Source organism: Abrus precatorius, unplaced genomic scaffold (genome assembly GCF_003935025.1).
Source record: "Abrus precatorius isolate BTA unplaced genomic scaffold, Abrus_2018 Scaffold4, whole genome shotgun sequence".
In the NCBI taxonomy this organism is placed as follows: Eukaryota; Viridiplantae; Streptophyta; class Magnoliopsida; order Fabales; family Fabaceae; genus Abrus; species Abrus precatorius.
In genome coordinates, this window is record NW_020874384.1 from 9402510 (window position 1) to 9419455 (window position 16946).

Consider the following 16946-nt stretch of genomic DNA (forward strand, 5'->3'; position numbering starts at 1 on the left):
ACGTTTGATATATTTTTTTTTAATTGCGAGTAGAATATATTTATATATATTTTATGCATATGCCGTTCAGTTACGCAAATTTTTTTTTAATTAATTTTAAATTCAAATACTAAGGAGTTTTATATATATTTTAAGATTAATTAATTGAAACAACATGTCACCAAAGTGACCTCTATTGTGTAAATTAATTTATTTTAAAATATAAAAAGGTTGTGAGCTTGTAATTTATGTGCGTACTAGTCGGTCCAAAGGAAGATTAGTATTTTTACGTAATTACACGCTTGTGGTGATAAATTGCGTAATAATTATTCAGTTTTGCGTGTAAATATTAAATCAGCCCAAAGGAAGTTTTTTTTATTTGACACGTTCTTATTATTAGCATTTTATTACCGTGTCAAGGTATCATTGAATAATTAAAATTTTGTCCAAAGATAAAATATTAATTTATTACCGGTATCTTGAAATAGGATTTATTTGTATTTGTATTTAATTTTATTTTTGAGACTTATGTGAGTGTATTTTCTGTTTGTTGTTCTCAATTCAGTTATGAATGATCCTGCCAATATTACTGCCAATATCAACTCTATTCCTGTGTTAAATGGCTCAAACTTCAAGTCCTGGAAAGACAATGTCTTGATAGTTCTTGGAGTAATGGATCTTGACCTTGCGTTAAGGATAGACTCACCCCCACCTCTTACAGATAAGAGTACCTCTGAAAATAAGAGGGAGATGGAAATGTGGGGGAGAAGTCAAATCGCATGAGTCTAATGATCATGAAGAAGGCCATTCTGGAAGCATTTCGGTGCACAATTTCTGAAAGCATAAATACAGCTAAAGAGTTTCTTACAGAAATTGAAAAGAGGTTTGTTAAGAATGAAAAGTCTGAGATAGGTACACTCTTGGCAAACCTAATTTCAAAGAAATATATGGGTAAGGGCAACATTAGGGAGTACATCATGGAGATGTCTCATATTGGTTCAAAACTAAAAGCACTTAAGCTTGAACTCTTTGAGGACTTGTTAGTGCATTTAGTTCTGATTTCTCTTCCAACACAATTTGGTCAGTTTAAGGTGAGCTATAATTGTCAGAAAGAGACTTGGTCTTTGAATGAGCTCATCTCACATTGTGTTCAGGAAGAGGAAAGATTGAAGCAAGATAAGACAGAAAGTGCTCATCTTGCCTCTACCTCAAAATATAAGGGCAAGGGACTAAAAAGGAAAAAGGATAAGGAAGTTGCAGTTATAGCACCTCAAAGGAAACAACAAAAGAAATCAAATGATTCTGAAGGCAATGGTTGTTTCTTTTGTGGAGCTGTTGGGCATGTGAAGAAGCATTGCACTAATTATCACGCATGGCGTGCTAAGAAAGGTATGCTTCTCAATTTGGTTTGTTCTGAGGTTAATTTAACTTCTGTACCTAGACACACATGTGGATAGATTCTGGTGCAACAACTCACATCAGTGTGTCTATGCAGGGTTGCCTGAGTTGCCGAAAACCAAGTGATGGTGAAAGATACATATATGTGGGTGACGGCAAAATGGTTCAAGTTGAAGCCATTGGAAAATTTAGATTATTATTAAAGACTGGTTTTTATTTGGATCTTAATGAAACTTTTATTGTACCGTCTTTTAGACAAAACTTGATTTCTATTTCTGTTTTGGACAAATTTGGTTATTCTTGTTCATTTGGGAATGGAAAATTTAGTTTGTTTCATGATTCAAAATTGGTTGGTTCTGGTTCTTTATCAAGTTATGATAATCTTTATTTAATCGATACGATTGCTTCATTTAATGAATCTTTACAACTAAGTACTCAAGGCATAAAAAGAAAATTAACAAATGAGAATTCAGCTGCGTTATGGCACAAACGATTAGGTCATATCTCCAAATGGAGAATAGAAAGACTTGTGCAGACGAAATTCTAAACCCTTTAGATTTTACAGATTTTGATATTTGTATCAATTGTATAAAGGGTAAACAAATCAACAAAAGGAGATTTGAGGCCAATAAGACTTTAGATGTCTTAGAACTTATACATACAGATATTTGTGGACCATTTCCTACAGTTGCTTGGAATGGTCAACAATATTTTATAACGTTCATAGACGACTTTTCAAGATATGGCTATATTTATCTTATTCATGAAAAGGCAAAGTCATTAGATGTGTTCAAAAATTATAAGGCTGAAGTTGAGAACCAACTCAACAAAAGAATTAAAGCGTCAGGTCTGACCGTGGTGGTGAATACTATGGTAGATATGACGGTTCAGGTGAACAACGTCTAGGACCATTTGCTAAATTCCTAGAGGAATGCAGTATCATCCCACAGTACACTATGCCGGGTTCGCCCACTATGAATGGTGTTGCTAAAAGAGGAAACAGGACGCTTAAAGACATGGTAAGGAGTATGATTAGTCATTCTACTTTGCCAAAATCACTCTGGGGAGAAGCCCTTAACACTGCAGCATATATCCTTAATAGGGTTCCAACAAAAGCAATATGAAAAACCCCTTATGAACTTTAGACAGGCAAAAACCCTAGTTTAAAACACTTTCATGTTTGGGGTTGTCCAGCTGAAGCAAGGCCTTATCGGCCAAATGAAAAGAAACTTGACTCAAGAACAATAAGTTGTTATTTTGTTGGATACTCTGAAAGATCTAGGGGGTACAAGTTTTATGATCCCATAACTAAGTCAATTTTTGAATCAGGAAATGCTCGGTTCTTTGAGGATGTCAATTTTGCAAGGGGAGATATAGTTAAAGAATTTGTCTTTGAAGAGGAATATGTTGATATTCCCACAGGTGTTATTGGCATTGTTCAGGATCCTTTTCCTGACTCTGTTCAAGACACAACAAATCAAGACAATGTAGAACTTCCTATGCAAGAAGTTGTTCCAGAAGAACAAACTCTTCCTTCTCAAGAACCTATGCCATTAAGGAAATCCACTAGAGAAAGGAGAAGAACAATACCAGATGACTATGTTATATATCTCGAAGAACATGAGAATGGAATTGGATTGATAGAGGATGATCCAATTAACTTTCATCAAGCTATGGAAAGTTCTAATTCTCAAAAGTAAATTGATGCCATGAATGAAGAGATTAAGTCCATGAGGGACAATGATGTCTGGGATCTTGTTCCATTGCCAGAAGGGGCGAAACCCATTGGTTGCAAATGGATATTTAAGACCAAGAGGGATTCGAAAGGTGATGTGGAAAGGTTCAAGGCTCGTCTTATCGCAAAGGGATTTACACAGAAAGAAGGAATTGACTATAAAGAAACTTTTTCTCCAGTTTCTTCTAAAGACTCTTTCAGGACTATAATGGCATTAGTAGCACATTTCGATCTTGAGTTACATCAGATGGATTTAAAGACAGTGTTTCTCAATGGTAACATTGATGAGACAATTTATATGGTGCAACCGGAAAACTTTGTTTCAAAAGATTCAGAGAATTTGGTTTGCAAACTTAAGAAATCCATCTATGGGCTCAAGCAAGCATCTCGACAATGGTATTTCAAGTTTCATCATGTGATCACCTCGCGTGGTTTTGAGGTGAATTTAGTTGATGATTGTATATACCATAAGTTTTCTGGGAGCAAATATATTTTTCTGGTTTTGTATGTTGATGATATTTTGCTTGCCAGTAATGATATAAATTTATTGCATGAAACCAAGAGTTTTTTATCTAAGAATTTTGAGATGAAAGATCTTGGCAATGCATATTTTGTATTGGGCATACAGATACACCGAGATCGTTCTCGTGGTACTCTTAGGTTGTCTCAAAAAGGTTATATCGAAAAGGTTCTAAAGAGATATGGCATGCAAGATTGTAAACCAGGCAATACCCCTGTAGGGAGACAAATTTAATCTCGATCAGTGCCCTAAGAATGCCTTTGAAGAAAAGGAAATGTAGAAGATTCCTTATGCATCAGCAGTAGGGAGTCTAATGTATGCTCAGGTTTGTACGCGTCCAGATATTGCGTACGTTACAGGGATGTTGGGTAGATATTTGAGTAATCCAGGATTGGATCATTGGAAGGTAGTTAAACGTGTCATGCGGTACTTACAGAGAACAAAAGACTATATGTTCATATATCGGAGGTTGGATCAACTTGAGATCATTGGGTATACTGACTCCAATTTTGCTGGGTGCCAAGACAGTATGAAATCTACATCAGGCTATGTATACATGCTATCTGGAGGTGCTATTTCGTGGAAGAGTGCTAAACAATCTCTTACAGCCTCTTTTACTATGGCAGCTAAGTTCATAGCGTTTTATGAGGCATCTAATCATGGAATTTGGCTGCGAAATTTTGTCAAAGGACTACGTATAGTGGATGGTATAGAAAGGCCACTTAAGTTATTTTGTGATAATAAGTCAGCAGTTCAATTTTCCAACAACAACAGAAGTTCAACGAAGTCTAAACATATAGACATCAAGTTCTTGGTTGTTAAAGAAAGAGTTCAGAGTAAACAGTTGTCTATAGAACATATTGATACAAACTCCATGGTTGCAGATCCGCTTACTAAAAGATTAATACCCAAAATGTTTCATGAGCACACTGCTCGTATGGGTGTTATGTCTTTAAGTGATATTCAGTTTTAGTGGGAGTTTGTAATTTTATTTTATTTTTGAATGTTCTATATGACGTAGACATATTTTTCAATATATGTATGGTTTAAGTATATTTTTCTGCAGAAATAAAGTTTTGGTATATTTAAACTCTGAATTTGTTATGGTTTGATCTCACTAAGGTTTAAGGAGGACCTATGGAATTAGGCATGTTAAGATCACATTACATGAGAATTCCATACTACACATCCATATCATGATTCATGTTATTCATTTGTGTCAACATACGTGACCATTGATGGGTTTAGTTACGATAAATGTAACAAAGACTGCATTGATCCTATGTTGGTATGATTGATGGACTGAATTGATAAAAGATGCATTTGATAATTATATAATTATAAGGTAACACATATAGTCCAAGTGGGAGATTGTTGGATCCTTAATCCAACATTGGTCTTATATGTGAATAATTATATATTAAGGACACCTTCGGTTATGCCAAATTAAAAGTGATCAAATAAATCAAATTGGTCAATTATGTATCTGAAAGGATATGGGACCTTTAATGTGTGGTAACTAAAAGGTAATTCTATTTTGTGATGGGTAAAAATAGAAATACCAAAAGGCAACCTTATTTGTCTATAAATAGGTTAAGTCCCCAGGACACACTACGTTCTTTTCTTCTGACGTCCCATTATCAGAAAGAAACAGAGAGATTGCTAAAGGGTTTTCTCAAGAGAATACATGTTGATCTGGAAGGCCAAACTGTAGCGCTCTCTTATCATCATGAATTCAGGTATGCTTCCATTTTTTTTTTTCGATGATTCACATGATAAATTCAGGGATATATAGATGATAGTTTTCATCAGGCTTAAGTTTGGTTCTAACACTATTAATTAACCGAGGTACGGTCACCTGACGATATAATTAATTAGGATTAAGAAAGAAGTGCAATAGGATAAAATCTAATCACAAAACGGAAATCAAATTTAGATTCAAATATCAAAATTTCATAAATTCATAAACAATAGTTCCCATAGCCCTAGCTATGGACTTAGTTACTCATGCTAAAGAAAAGAACTAAAACAATCATAAACAAAGCCATAATCAAAAGAAATAGCAAACTAGAGTGTGAGATGTGTTCCCGGTCTTCAAGTACAATCGCTTGAAGCTCCAAGTCTCGCCAAGCATGTGCCAAGGATCTCGTGCAAGAGAGACGAGATCAGATGTATTCTAGAGCCAAAGCCAAGATGTAAAAATGGTCCTTTTACGATGCTTGAGATCTCCCTTTTAATAGGGATTGAAAACCCTAAAAACTCTTCATAATTAGACTTCCTGCAGATAATCGCGGCCATGGAAGGCCTTAAGCACGACCGTACATAGGCTCGAAACACCTCTGTACTTATTGAATGGGTCTGGGCGTGCTGACTACTGCGAAGCTCTAATCTTCCATCAATTTGGGCCCAGAATGCACCTAAAATCTACTTGCGGCCTCTTTATACTAAACTGCACAATTAATATATAAATTAGTGGAAAACTCAAATAAAATAAAGGTCAAATATGAATATATGGACTATAAAAGAAGACCTAATTACAGACTTATCAAATAACCTATTCTTTAGCTGGATCAAAATATTTTAAAGTTTGAATTTTATAACCCAAATGCTTCATTCGAAAAGAAAAAAAAAACTCGTGACTACTACACCGAGCCTTGAGCCTGTGAAATTATATATATATATATATATATAGAGAGAGAGAGAGAGAGAGGAAAGATTTGAGAATTTACTCATTTGTTTTTACCATTTATTGTTCCATACGATCATCTATTTTTATTAGTTATTACATCATGCAAATATTTTTTCCGTTGTTCATTATATCAAGATTCAAAACATATTACTAGTAGAAGGAGTTTATCACTAAAGATGCAAGGAAAGATGCGAAGAATACCTTTAACAGAAGCTAGCTTCTAGAGGGATGGATGCAATGTTGGTTAATGGTGGCTCCAACACTAATCAACAATGCAACTTTTTCTTTCTTCCTCTTAGTATTTTCTTCTCTTTTGAAACTTTTATTCTTCTTCTTTTTTCTTCTAATTTTGCTCTCTTTTCTTCTTCTCTGTTTTCAGATCTTCTTTTTTTAAATTTTTTCTCTCCCTTGCAGAAAATTTTGCTCTTTTATAAAAATTGGTTGCTACCTTCTCCTCAAAAAATTTTTGCTCTCTTTCAAAAAAATAAAAAAACTCTCCTTTTTTTTTAATGCTTTTTAGCCTTAGAAAAGGCCAAATTTCTACTCCTTTTCTTTTTTATGTTAAAAGTTGGTTATGAATTTTCTGGATTACCTTCTAGTATGCAGAGTTTTCCATTCCTGAAATTAAATATACTTTTCTAAATTTGCAAAGATCAATTATAATTTTTCTTAAAACAAAATTTTTTTTCCCCTCCCTTTGTAAAATAGGACAAAATATAACAATAAGAAAAAATAGAACTTTGTTTTATTTTTTTGTTTTTTCTTTTTTTTTTACAATAGTTGATATTCACAGTATGTAGGACTGTGCTTAATGGTATGCAAAGCTTTGCTTATATGTAAGATTGTGCATCTATCTTGGTGATTATAATTTAGACATATTATAGATCTCCTTCCTTTTTTATTCCACTTGTATTTGTTTGGTAATTTTAATTGAATGAGTTGATGTAAAGAAAAACTATTGTTTGACAAAACTTATTGTCAATGTTTGATCATTACGTTGGGCCTTCCATAGGCCTATGGCCAAGGCAAGGGCCAAAAAGACTCAACAGGCCTTATCCATACTTGTAGCACATTTAGAGGCCCACCACATAGAGGTCATAGGATCACACGTGTACATTGAGTTTTGGGATGGAGTCTCTTGTATTTTGTTGAATTTGTATTAGGCCATGTTTCAGGGCATGTATTCAGCCTAATCTCATCCCTTTTCTTTTTCTTTGTTTTTAAGCCCATTAAAGACCATTTTGGGTTGAGTTAGCTTGCCTATATATAGGCTAAGCTCCTGTGTATTTGAAGATTTGAGATTTATTTGATGCATTTTTCAGCAATGTCTCTACTTGAGTGAGTGAGTTGTCTCTGAATTTTCTTATTGAAAATTTTAGAACTACTTTCTTATCATGGATTCTTCTATATGGTGAGTGCATTGGTGCTTATCTCCAATCCTTTGGAGTGGCGCATTGCCTTATACTTCCATTTTCCTTGTTTTTCATTTGTGTATTCTTCTCTTTTTAGTGCTAGAACCATGAGCTCTTCACTCCAATTATTCAATCTGAGGTTGCAAGATCTCTTGGACGATCCTTCCTTTTCAGTCATTCTTAAAGAAAACTTCAAAGATGACATCGGTATCTTGTAATAAGTCTATTACTATCTACTTAAATTGTATTTATTTGTATTATGAATATGTAATTGATTTATTTTGCTTCTCCAATATTTATTGTTAGTACTATTAATGTTTCTACTTAATTAAACACTATTTCAATATTAAATGGAACAAATTTTAAAGTATGATACTATATTATTGGGGTGACATATAAATAAGAAGATTGCTATTATTGCATGATCATCGAATAATATTCATAAAAAAAACTTTAGACTTCTATTTGCTATTTTTTTTTTCAATTTCAAAACTTTATTTTAAACAAAATATTTTTAACTTTTAATTTTTTAATATTTTAAAATAATAGTAGTAGGTGCTTGGTATATAATCTATGTGAGAATGATACTAAAAAGTCTCAAACACTTACTTTTATTCCAATTAAAGTGCATTTACTTGTTAATTAAAAATTATATTTTTAATTATTTTAAAATTTTATATTTTTTAATTTTATTTTTTATTATTGTAGTATATTTAAATGGATCAAATAAATATTATTTTTTAAATTTAAATCAAAATAAAATAAAAATATTTACTTAAAATTAAAATTATGAAAAAATCAAATGTAAAAGGCAGAAAATTAATTAACAAGGGTATCCACTATTGCTAAAACAACCAGTTCTGGACTGACTAGTGGCATTGATTAAAGGCCAAATATATGGCAGATTTCCAACTGTATATGTAAATGTAATAATGATTGGGATTTGCACATGTTAATCAGCTAATATATTTTTATTATTATTTAATTAAGTTAAGAATGGAATGCTAATGAACAGCGTCTACTCGTTCAATGAGTGGAAAGACTACACATATATCAACTTAGCTAGTTTGATCAGTAATTAATTAGTTGTTCAGATGACACTCATCAACATACATTCCACAAGTTTTATTATTCTGTCTATGCCCATTATCAGACTTGATCACTGTGAGTCTAAATGTCGTGCCTTGTAATAAGAAATGGAAGATTCGAAGAACAATAGAAACACATGCACATTTTAATATATTCTTCAATATTACTTAACATTTATTAAAATTGTAAAATCATAATTTTTACTTTTTCTATCATTTTAATATTTTTTAAAATAAATTAATAAAAATTGATATATCATAATTATGTATAGTCTATTAATCTAGATAAAATTTCATTTATATTTTATATTATAATTATGATAATAAATTAAAATTTTTAAAATAAAATATTAATAATAATTTATGTTTTATGATTTTGTTATAACATTTTATTTGTTATTAAATGTTAAGTAATTATTATAAATTTAAAATTCTCAAAATAAAAACAAATAATTATAATAATTAAAATAAATTGAATATTATAATAATAAAATAATAACTTATTTAGAAAATAAATATGATTTGTTATTAAAATCATATAATAATTGTCTAATTTTCATGTTTAATATTTTTATATGATAACGAATGATTTGGTAAATAAAATATAATATTTTAAATATAAATTAAATTTGACAGTTATATATAATATTTATATATTATATATTTTAAAAGTTAATAAGAGTTTTTTCTTCTTATAACTTTTCTTTTACATTTAAATATTTTTTTATTTATTTTTTCATTAAATATTTTTTATTTTTTATTTTATATTAAAAATAATTAATTGATGATTACTTAATAAATATTTTATTTTTTATATTTAAATTATATTTTTAAAATTAATTTTAAATTAAATTAACTAATAAAAAATATATAACATATCTGTGCAATGCAGAGTATCTTTACTAGTTACTATCAACACAATGTACAACATTGTGCATGAAAAGAAAAATAGTTTCTTTCCAGCCTTATAAAATTTTTGTACATAATAATTTATAACTTTTTTTACAATCTATTAAAACAATAATAGTGAAATTCAAGAAATAACATAGAAATCAGGTCACACATAAATTTAAAACATCTCAAAATTAAATTATGTTGCATGAACTTTGATTTTGTTATAATAAAAGTTACATCTCTTTAATAATTTTAAAAATGAATGTATATGAGGATAAAAACCTGAACAGTTGTCCAAAACTATAGTTAATATATTTCTATTGTTCTAACTCCTCCCCTACTTTAGCACCTTTAGAGTTAATACCGGAGAGTTTTTATGCCTGCTTTATTAACATGTTGTAGCTTGTAAGAAATATGTTACTTGTGAAGTTGTACTTAATAAAAAAGAAGAGAAAGAAGCATGATACCTGGTGAGCTTTTGTTGTAATTTGAGTTGTTTGTTTGTAACCGCTCTGATTTACTTGATTTCGTAAAAAAAGAGCCTTACTTCTGGTCTCTTTATATCTTCAACGTCACTAATTCTACTTTTAGCACAATTCAAGTTAGTGCCAGCTTAGACCTCAATCTGATTTAATAAAGGCTTTTGGCTACGTGGGTCCATTTTTGTCTAATTAATAAAATTAAACTAATTTATAAGCAAAATATTAATAATATTCAAAATAATAATATTATATTAATATATTATATTATAATTTTTTATTTTTAATAAATAAAAATTATTTAAATATAAATTATATTTTATTCAAAACTTAAAATGATAAAAAAAATTCAATATACAATAATAATAATAATAAGATTAATCAATAAATAATATAATTTTAAATAAATTATATATAATAATATTTTTTTTAACTTGTCATGTATTTTATTTTTATTAGTATAAATACGTACCTATAAAAAAAATTTAGAATACTACACTACACACTAAATAATTATCTTATAATCTTCATACTTTTATGGTCTTAATGCACCAAAAACAAAAATCATACACTTTGAACCATGGTTCGCCTTTTTGTGTATAGTATGATAATCCGAATCCTAAATTGCCAGCATAGCTAAGCAACTTAGCCACACACCCTTTATTACTTATGAGCTATTACTTATGAGCTGTGTTACGTACACATGTATCACAAAACGTCACCAGTTTCTTAATGTTTCTTCATTCACTATCTTAGTTCTATGAAAAAAAGCTTAAAAAGTGATTGCATAAAGTTTCGGTTTTTATTTACTTTTTGATTTTTAATTGGTTACCGTTTGCCCCCATCAAACCATTGAGACAGATATGCATGCATGAAAATTGAGGAGAAGACACGACAAAACTCTGCCATGAAAAAGATAGAAACGGAAAATGGCAGTTACGAAGAGGAACCAAAGGCGTGAGTAAAGGCACAAAAGCTAATAATTCGCGGGATAGGCTTGGATTTTATTGAAGCCCTTTTTCAATGGAAAATGATAAATCCTAATTTACCACACTATTATATATTGTGCACAGAAAATACCTTCCAACTCAAACCTTGACTCAGCTTTGCTTCATTATTTTCAATTGCGTCTTTTGTTGACAATTCAAATGAGGAACAAGAATACATGGAAAAACTTAATCACCATAGCAATAGTGCTTGCGCTTTTGCTATGCTCGAATGGGATTGCAGAAGTAAACTCACAGAAGGTTACTGCGTTGTTTGTTTTTGGAGATTCATTGGTTGAAGTTGGCAACAATAACTTCCTAAACTCTATCGCAAGGGCAAATTACTATCCTTACGGCATCGACTTCAGCAGGGGTTCCACTGGGCGATTTTCTAATGGCAAATCCCTTGTTGACTTCCTGGGTAAATGAATTACTCTTACAATGACTATGCATTGCATGCATCACTATGGACACATCACACACCCCTTTTTTTTCTCTTCTCTGAGCATGTTTTTTCGTTAGTAAGCTTTTGTCATGGCAAGGAGTGTTTAAAAAATCGCATTATTATATAGGATATAGCATTGAGCTTAAATTTATGCCTCTTCTCACATTCTTAACTGTAATTTTTAAATTTACAGGAGACATGCTGGGTGTTCCCTCTCCTCCACCTTTTGCAGACCCCTCCACTGTTGGATCCAGAGTACTTAATGGAGTCAATTATGCATCAGCTTCTGCGGGCATTCTTGATGAATCAGGGCGACACTATGTACTTTATTCACTTGTCTTCATTATTGTCTAATTTTTCATTCTTGCTTTCATCGAGAGATCAAAATATAGAATTTCTATAAAATGGTTTTTTAACCACTGGTGCTGGCCATCATAGTGGTGTCCCCACTTTTTGGCTTTTGAAGTGATATAAACAGAGAAAAATATATAAATAAAAGTAATAATTTATAAATATACAGCATAGGCGTTTAAAATAGTAATTTAAATAACATAATTTCATCTGATAGGATAAGATACGAACACGAGAAATGTTGAATTATAATAGAAAGTTCATGTTTGGAAAACGAGTATGACTCAATGTAGGCATGATAAAATATTACGATTTATCTAATTATCATAATATTCCAATTTGCTTGGTATAAAAGGTTTTAAAAAAAGAAGCAAAATGCAGATAAGAAGTAATGGAAGTGTCCAAAATGAATATGTATGGAATGTGTTTGTGCTTGCTTATTGTATATACCAAAAAAGTGCATTATTATACCAATAAAGTTGTAGTTAATTTTTGCAATTTTATTTGCATATAGTATCTAAAACATACAGTAACGTGATGCAGGGTGATCGGTATAGCCTGAGCCAGCAAGTCCTGAACTTCGAGAGCACACTGAATCAGTATAGGTCAATGATGAATGCGAGTGCATTGAGTCATTACTTAGCCAAATCAATAGCAATTGTGGTGAGTGGAAGCAATGACTACATCAACAATTACCTACTGCCTGGCTTATATGGCTCCAGTTACAATTATACAGCCCAGCAGTTTGGCAACCTTCTTGTTAATAGCTATGTGCGACAAATTCTGGTAATTTTTTCTAACAAGTTGAGATTTAAAGAGATTAAAGTTGCTTTTGGATGTAGCGAATTAACTTGTATTGTTGCAGGCACTACATAGCTTAGGATTAAGGAAGTTCTTCCTAGCAGGAATTGGACCACTGGGTTGCATCCCAAGTGTACGAGCCACCGGTTTAGCCCCACCGGGAAGGTGCGTTGACTTTGTTAATCAGATGCTTGGAACCTTCAATGAAGGGCTCAGATCAATGGTTGATCAGCTCAACAAACAGTATGCTGATGCCATCTTTCTGTACGGTAACACTTATGGTGTCTTTGGTGATATCCTAAATAACCCTGCTGCCTATGGTAAGGTTTAACAGTTCATTCTTAAAACATGTACTAATTCATTGTGAAAATGGAGATGATGAAATGGTAATGGTTATCTTTTGCAGCGTTCACTGTTATCGATAGAGCCTGTTGTGGGATTGGAAGGAACCAAGGTCAAATAACATGCCTCCCATTTATGATTCCATGTGCAAACAGAAATCAGTATGTCTTTTGGGATGCCTTCCACCCAACACAATCTGCAATATATGTCTTTGCCTGGAGAGCTGTTCATGGACCGCTTAACGATTGTTATCCTGTTAATTTACAACAAATGGCTAACATTTAATCCACCCCATTATGTACTCTCGTTTCATTAATTTATAAAACCAAGAATTTACCAAAAATAACCTCAAGTACTGAAATTCTACATCTATTGTAACTGTAATACCATGATATCCAGTTTTCGTCACTTTTCGTGCACTGTTTATTCGTACTATCAACCGTTTACCCGAAGATCCCATGATAAAAGGGCTTAGCTTTGGGCTTCCACCCATTATTAATCAGAACGAAATAGATGTGCGTCCCAGGTTTTGTTTGTTTTGTATTGTTGAACTGCCTATCTGGGCTTCTTTGAGGCTTCAATCCTCTCTTGCTTCGCGGGCCTTTAGGCCTTCCTCTGAATCAGAGAAGACAGAAACAATTACAGTTTTTTTTAAAGAATTATTTTAGCCTAACAATATTTTTTATTCTCATAATCTTACTCTTAACATACATTTTAAATAAATAAGATAATTTCTATTATATCTCGTAAGTAGGAGGGTATACAAGTAAAACAATTATAGTCATTAATTTTACATTAATAGATAATTAGATTAGTAATTCTATTTAAAAATATAAATATTTTTTAATTTTTAAAATATTAGAAGAATTACAATTATTCATCTAAAAAGAATATATAACGTCCCTCAAATTTATTGATAGCAAGCATCTTTAAATAAATATGTCATCTATAGTAATAATCACTGATATTCAAATAAAAAGCAGGTAGAAAGAGATGGGATAAGAGAAGGAAAATATGACTAGAAGATAAAAATATCATTATACAAGTTTGAGCATAATCGTACGTGATAGCCTCCATGTAGTTATGCTACTATGTTCTCAACGACATTGATCATATCACTTGTCACCCTAAAATAAAATAAATTTTAAAACTTTAAATAGAGATGATTGTAATAATATTAATTTAAAAAGCTCTCTACTCTCCGTTTGGGTGTGTTGGGCTGGGAAGTGAGGCCCAGTAGAGGGCATTTGAATTTAAAATCCAGTTCAGTTGAAAATGGCGACGGGGGAGAGATTCTGAGTTTGGGAATGGCATCGGCTCTGAACAAGTTGAAATGGTTGAGCGGAGGCAGAGGCGGAGCATATGGCAGTGGATGGTGGAGTTATGCAACGGCAGCGGTGGGTGAGAAAGTGGGCGAGGAGGTTCCGAGTTCGGGAATTTGTAGGCCTCTCTCTGAAATACTGAAGGAGCTCAACAAGAAGGTCCCCGACTCCCTCGTCAAAACCCGCCACGAAAAGGATGGCTTCCCCGTCAGATACATTCCCTGGTTCCTTTTCTTCCCTAACCCTAACCCTATCCCTATCCCTATCCCTATCCTCCATTCCCCCCTTTCCCAATATTCTTATCACCACTTTCACTCTTTCTTTCAGGCATGTTGTGAACCGCATTTTGAACTTACACGCTCCTGAGTGGTCTGGTGAGGTTCGCAATATCACATATTCATCTGATGCCAAGTCTGTCTCTGTTGTCTACCGAGTTACCCTTTATGGGACTGATGCTGAGGTCTCTTCTTCCCTTTCTTCTTTACCCTAAATGCTCTATAACACATTCATCTATCATAACATTTCATCATCTCACATGCCAATCATGTGCTTCTGTCTTCATTAATGGATTTTACTGCTTTCTTCCTCTTCCACTCACCACCCAGAAGATACTCGTACTAACTATGTCTGTTGACTACATATATGCCTTTCAAAGTTAAAGCATGTGAAAGTATTTTACTCACTTTGGTTGATCAACCAAGTTTAAAATTACTCAGTGTTCTTGTTTGTGGACCTAAACTCACAGTTTGGTTCATTGAAGATTAACTTAAACCGACCTACAAATTCAATTTCATCAGTCCAACTTGGTTTTATCATATTTCTCAAGAACCAAGTTGTACTTTTTCTCTGGTTCAGTGCACTGATTCCAAATCCATTCATAAACCAGCTTATCAAGAACTGGTTCTGTTAATACCAATCTTTGAGAACTGGTTCTTCCCCAGACCAGAATGTGAAAAGGTCTTATTGGTATCAGCAGAGAGGCTCTTGCAACCTAATGGTACAGAGCCCTTAAACAAGTAGGAACATCATAGGGCAGGATCAGTCATTGAGTTTCCACCTATAATGATGACCCATTATGCTAGCATTGTAGAATGCTGACGTTCATTGCTGGAATGTGAAAGGTCTTTGCAGCACACCATGACATTATCTCTCTCTTTCTTTCTGGAAACTATTCTCAAACCTGTTGATACAATTTGGTTTTGGTTTGCTCAGTTGAAGCTGCAAAGCTGTTTGGTTACTGAATTGGTTCAGTTTGTGAATTGGATTGCAAAGGCCTGAAACTAGCTAAAAGGAGAGCTTAAGAACATGTTTTATGTTTTATTCCTCAATAACAAAATTTACATTTTGTGGAACTGCTAATTGCGTTTGCATCTTTGCCTTTTTAATTTCATGTTAGTAATTCTTGATTTATACTTTTTGCTCTTGTTCTTGATAATCTTTGAAAAAATAATATAGCTAATGGTGATTTGAGTCAGAAAATGAGACAAACAGACTTCAGTTGTTTGTCAGCTCCTGTTCATTCAATCTTCAAATTTATTCTGTTTTATTCATCCCCTAAATCTCATTTATTTCTCTAGATATTTAGGGAATCAACAGGTACTGCTTCGGTAGATGACACAAGTTATGGAGATCCTGTACAGAAGGCAGAAGCGATGGCTTTTCGTAGAGCTTGTGCACGATTTGGGCTGGGCCTCCACCTTTATCATGAAGACGCATCATGATCAAGTGGTTCTGCTTCTCAGGTTCAATGTCTTGATGATTGCCATTGTTTCTTTTTTGTTTTTAGGCTATGATCATATGCGAAGAGATGGCATAGCAACGTTAGTACTAGAGGGAAGTTTTTGTTACTTGCAACTTGGCAGTGGCTTACTAAGCTTCAAACTGTGTAGGTCAGGTTTGCCATATGTTGGATCTTCCGGGATTCTCCATTTATCTGCTATGTAGTATGGAGAATTGATGTACTATGCGCTTTTGATGTAAAACAGTAAAATATGTTTATTAATTACTAATAGCACTTTATAGCCTAAAATGCATGTCCTAAGTTTAACTATGATTTTATTAGCAATAGGGAATGTGACCTTGTTCATTGTGTATATCGTGAAGGAGGATGTTAAGTGTCCTTAAAGTATTATTTAAGATAGCAAAAATAGAAAATATTCAAATGAAAATTACATATGTTCGTGGAGGGTGAGCAGGAGTGAGAATAAGGAAGACGAGGCTTTAAAGAATATAGTTAAACAATTGCGATTCTAAAGCCTTTGGAGAAGTCTTTTCTAACTTATTTTGTGTTACAGTACCTAAGCAAAAATGAAAAGAAGTCTCGAATCGTATCTTGTAGGAGTATTTCGGACAAATCATGTTTGAGAAGCTTTGTATAGCTCTCAAAAAGTTTTGAACTTTGTAATATCAGTCTACCGAGTAAGTTTCTAGATAAACAAATCGAGCCTTTAAGAAAAAATCAAGCTTGGAAAAAAAAAATCTTCATCAAATAAATCAGTGAAATAT

The 16946-nt window shown here is 32.5% G+C and overlaps 2 protein-coding genes across 2 annotated transcripts; both read left to right on the forward strand.

The window, feature by feature from the left end:
• The first annotated feature begins 11342 nt into the window (after positions 1–11342).
• On the forward strand, positions 11343–13404 carry LOC113865910 (GDSL esterase/lipase At1g71250). Its single transcript, XM_027500714.1, has 5 exons — positions 11343–11601; positions 11819–11946; positions 12520–12762; positions 12842–13097; positions 13184–13404. The coding sequence occupies exons 1-5, from the start codon at positions 11343–11345 to the stop codon at positions 13402–13404; spliced, it is 1107 nt and encodes a 368-aa protein (XP_027356515.1).
• A 961-nt stretch (positions 13405–14365) lies between these two features.
• On the forward strand, positions 14366–16416 carry LOC113865689 (DNA repair RAD52-like protein 1, mitochondrial). The gene is made up of 3 exons (XM_027500408.1): positions 14366–14665; positions 14769–14901; positions 16019–16416. Exons 1-3 carry the CDS (start codon positions 14427–14429, stop codon positions 16160–16162), a joined length of 516 nt encoding a protein of 171 aa, XP_027356209.1. The 5' UTR covers positions 14366–14426; the 3' UTR covers positions 16163–16416.
• Positions 16417–16946: the final 530 nt, after the last annotated feature.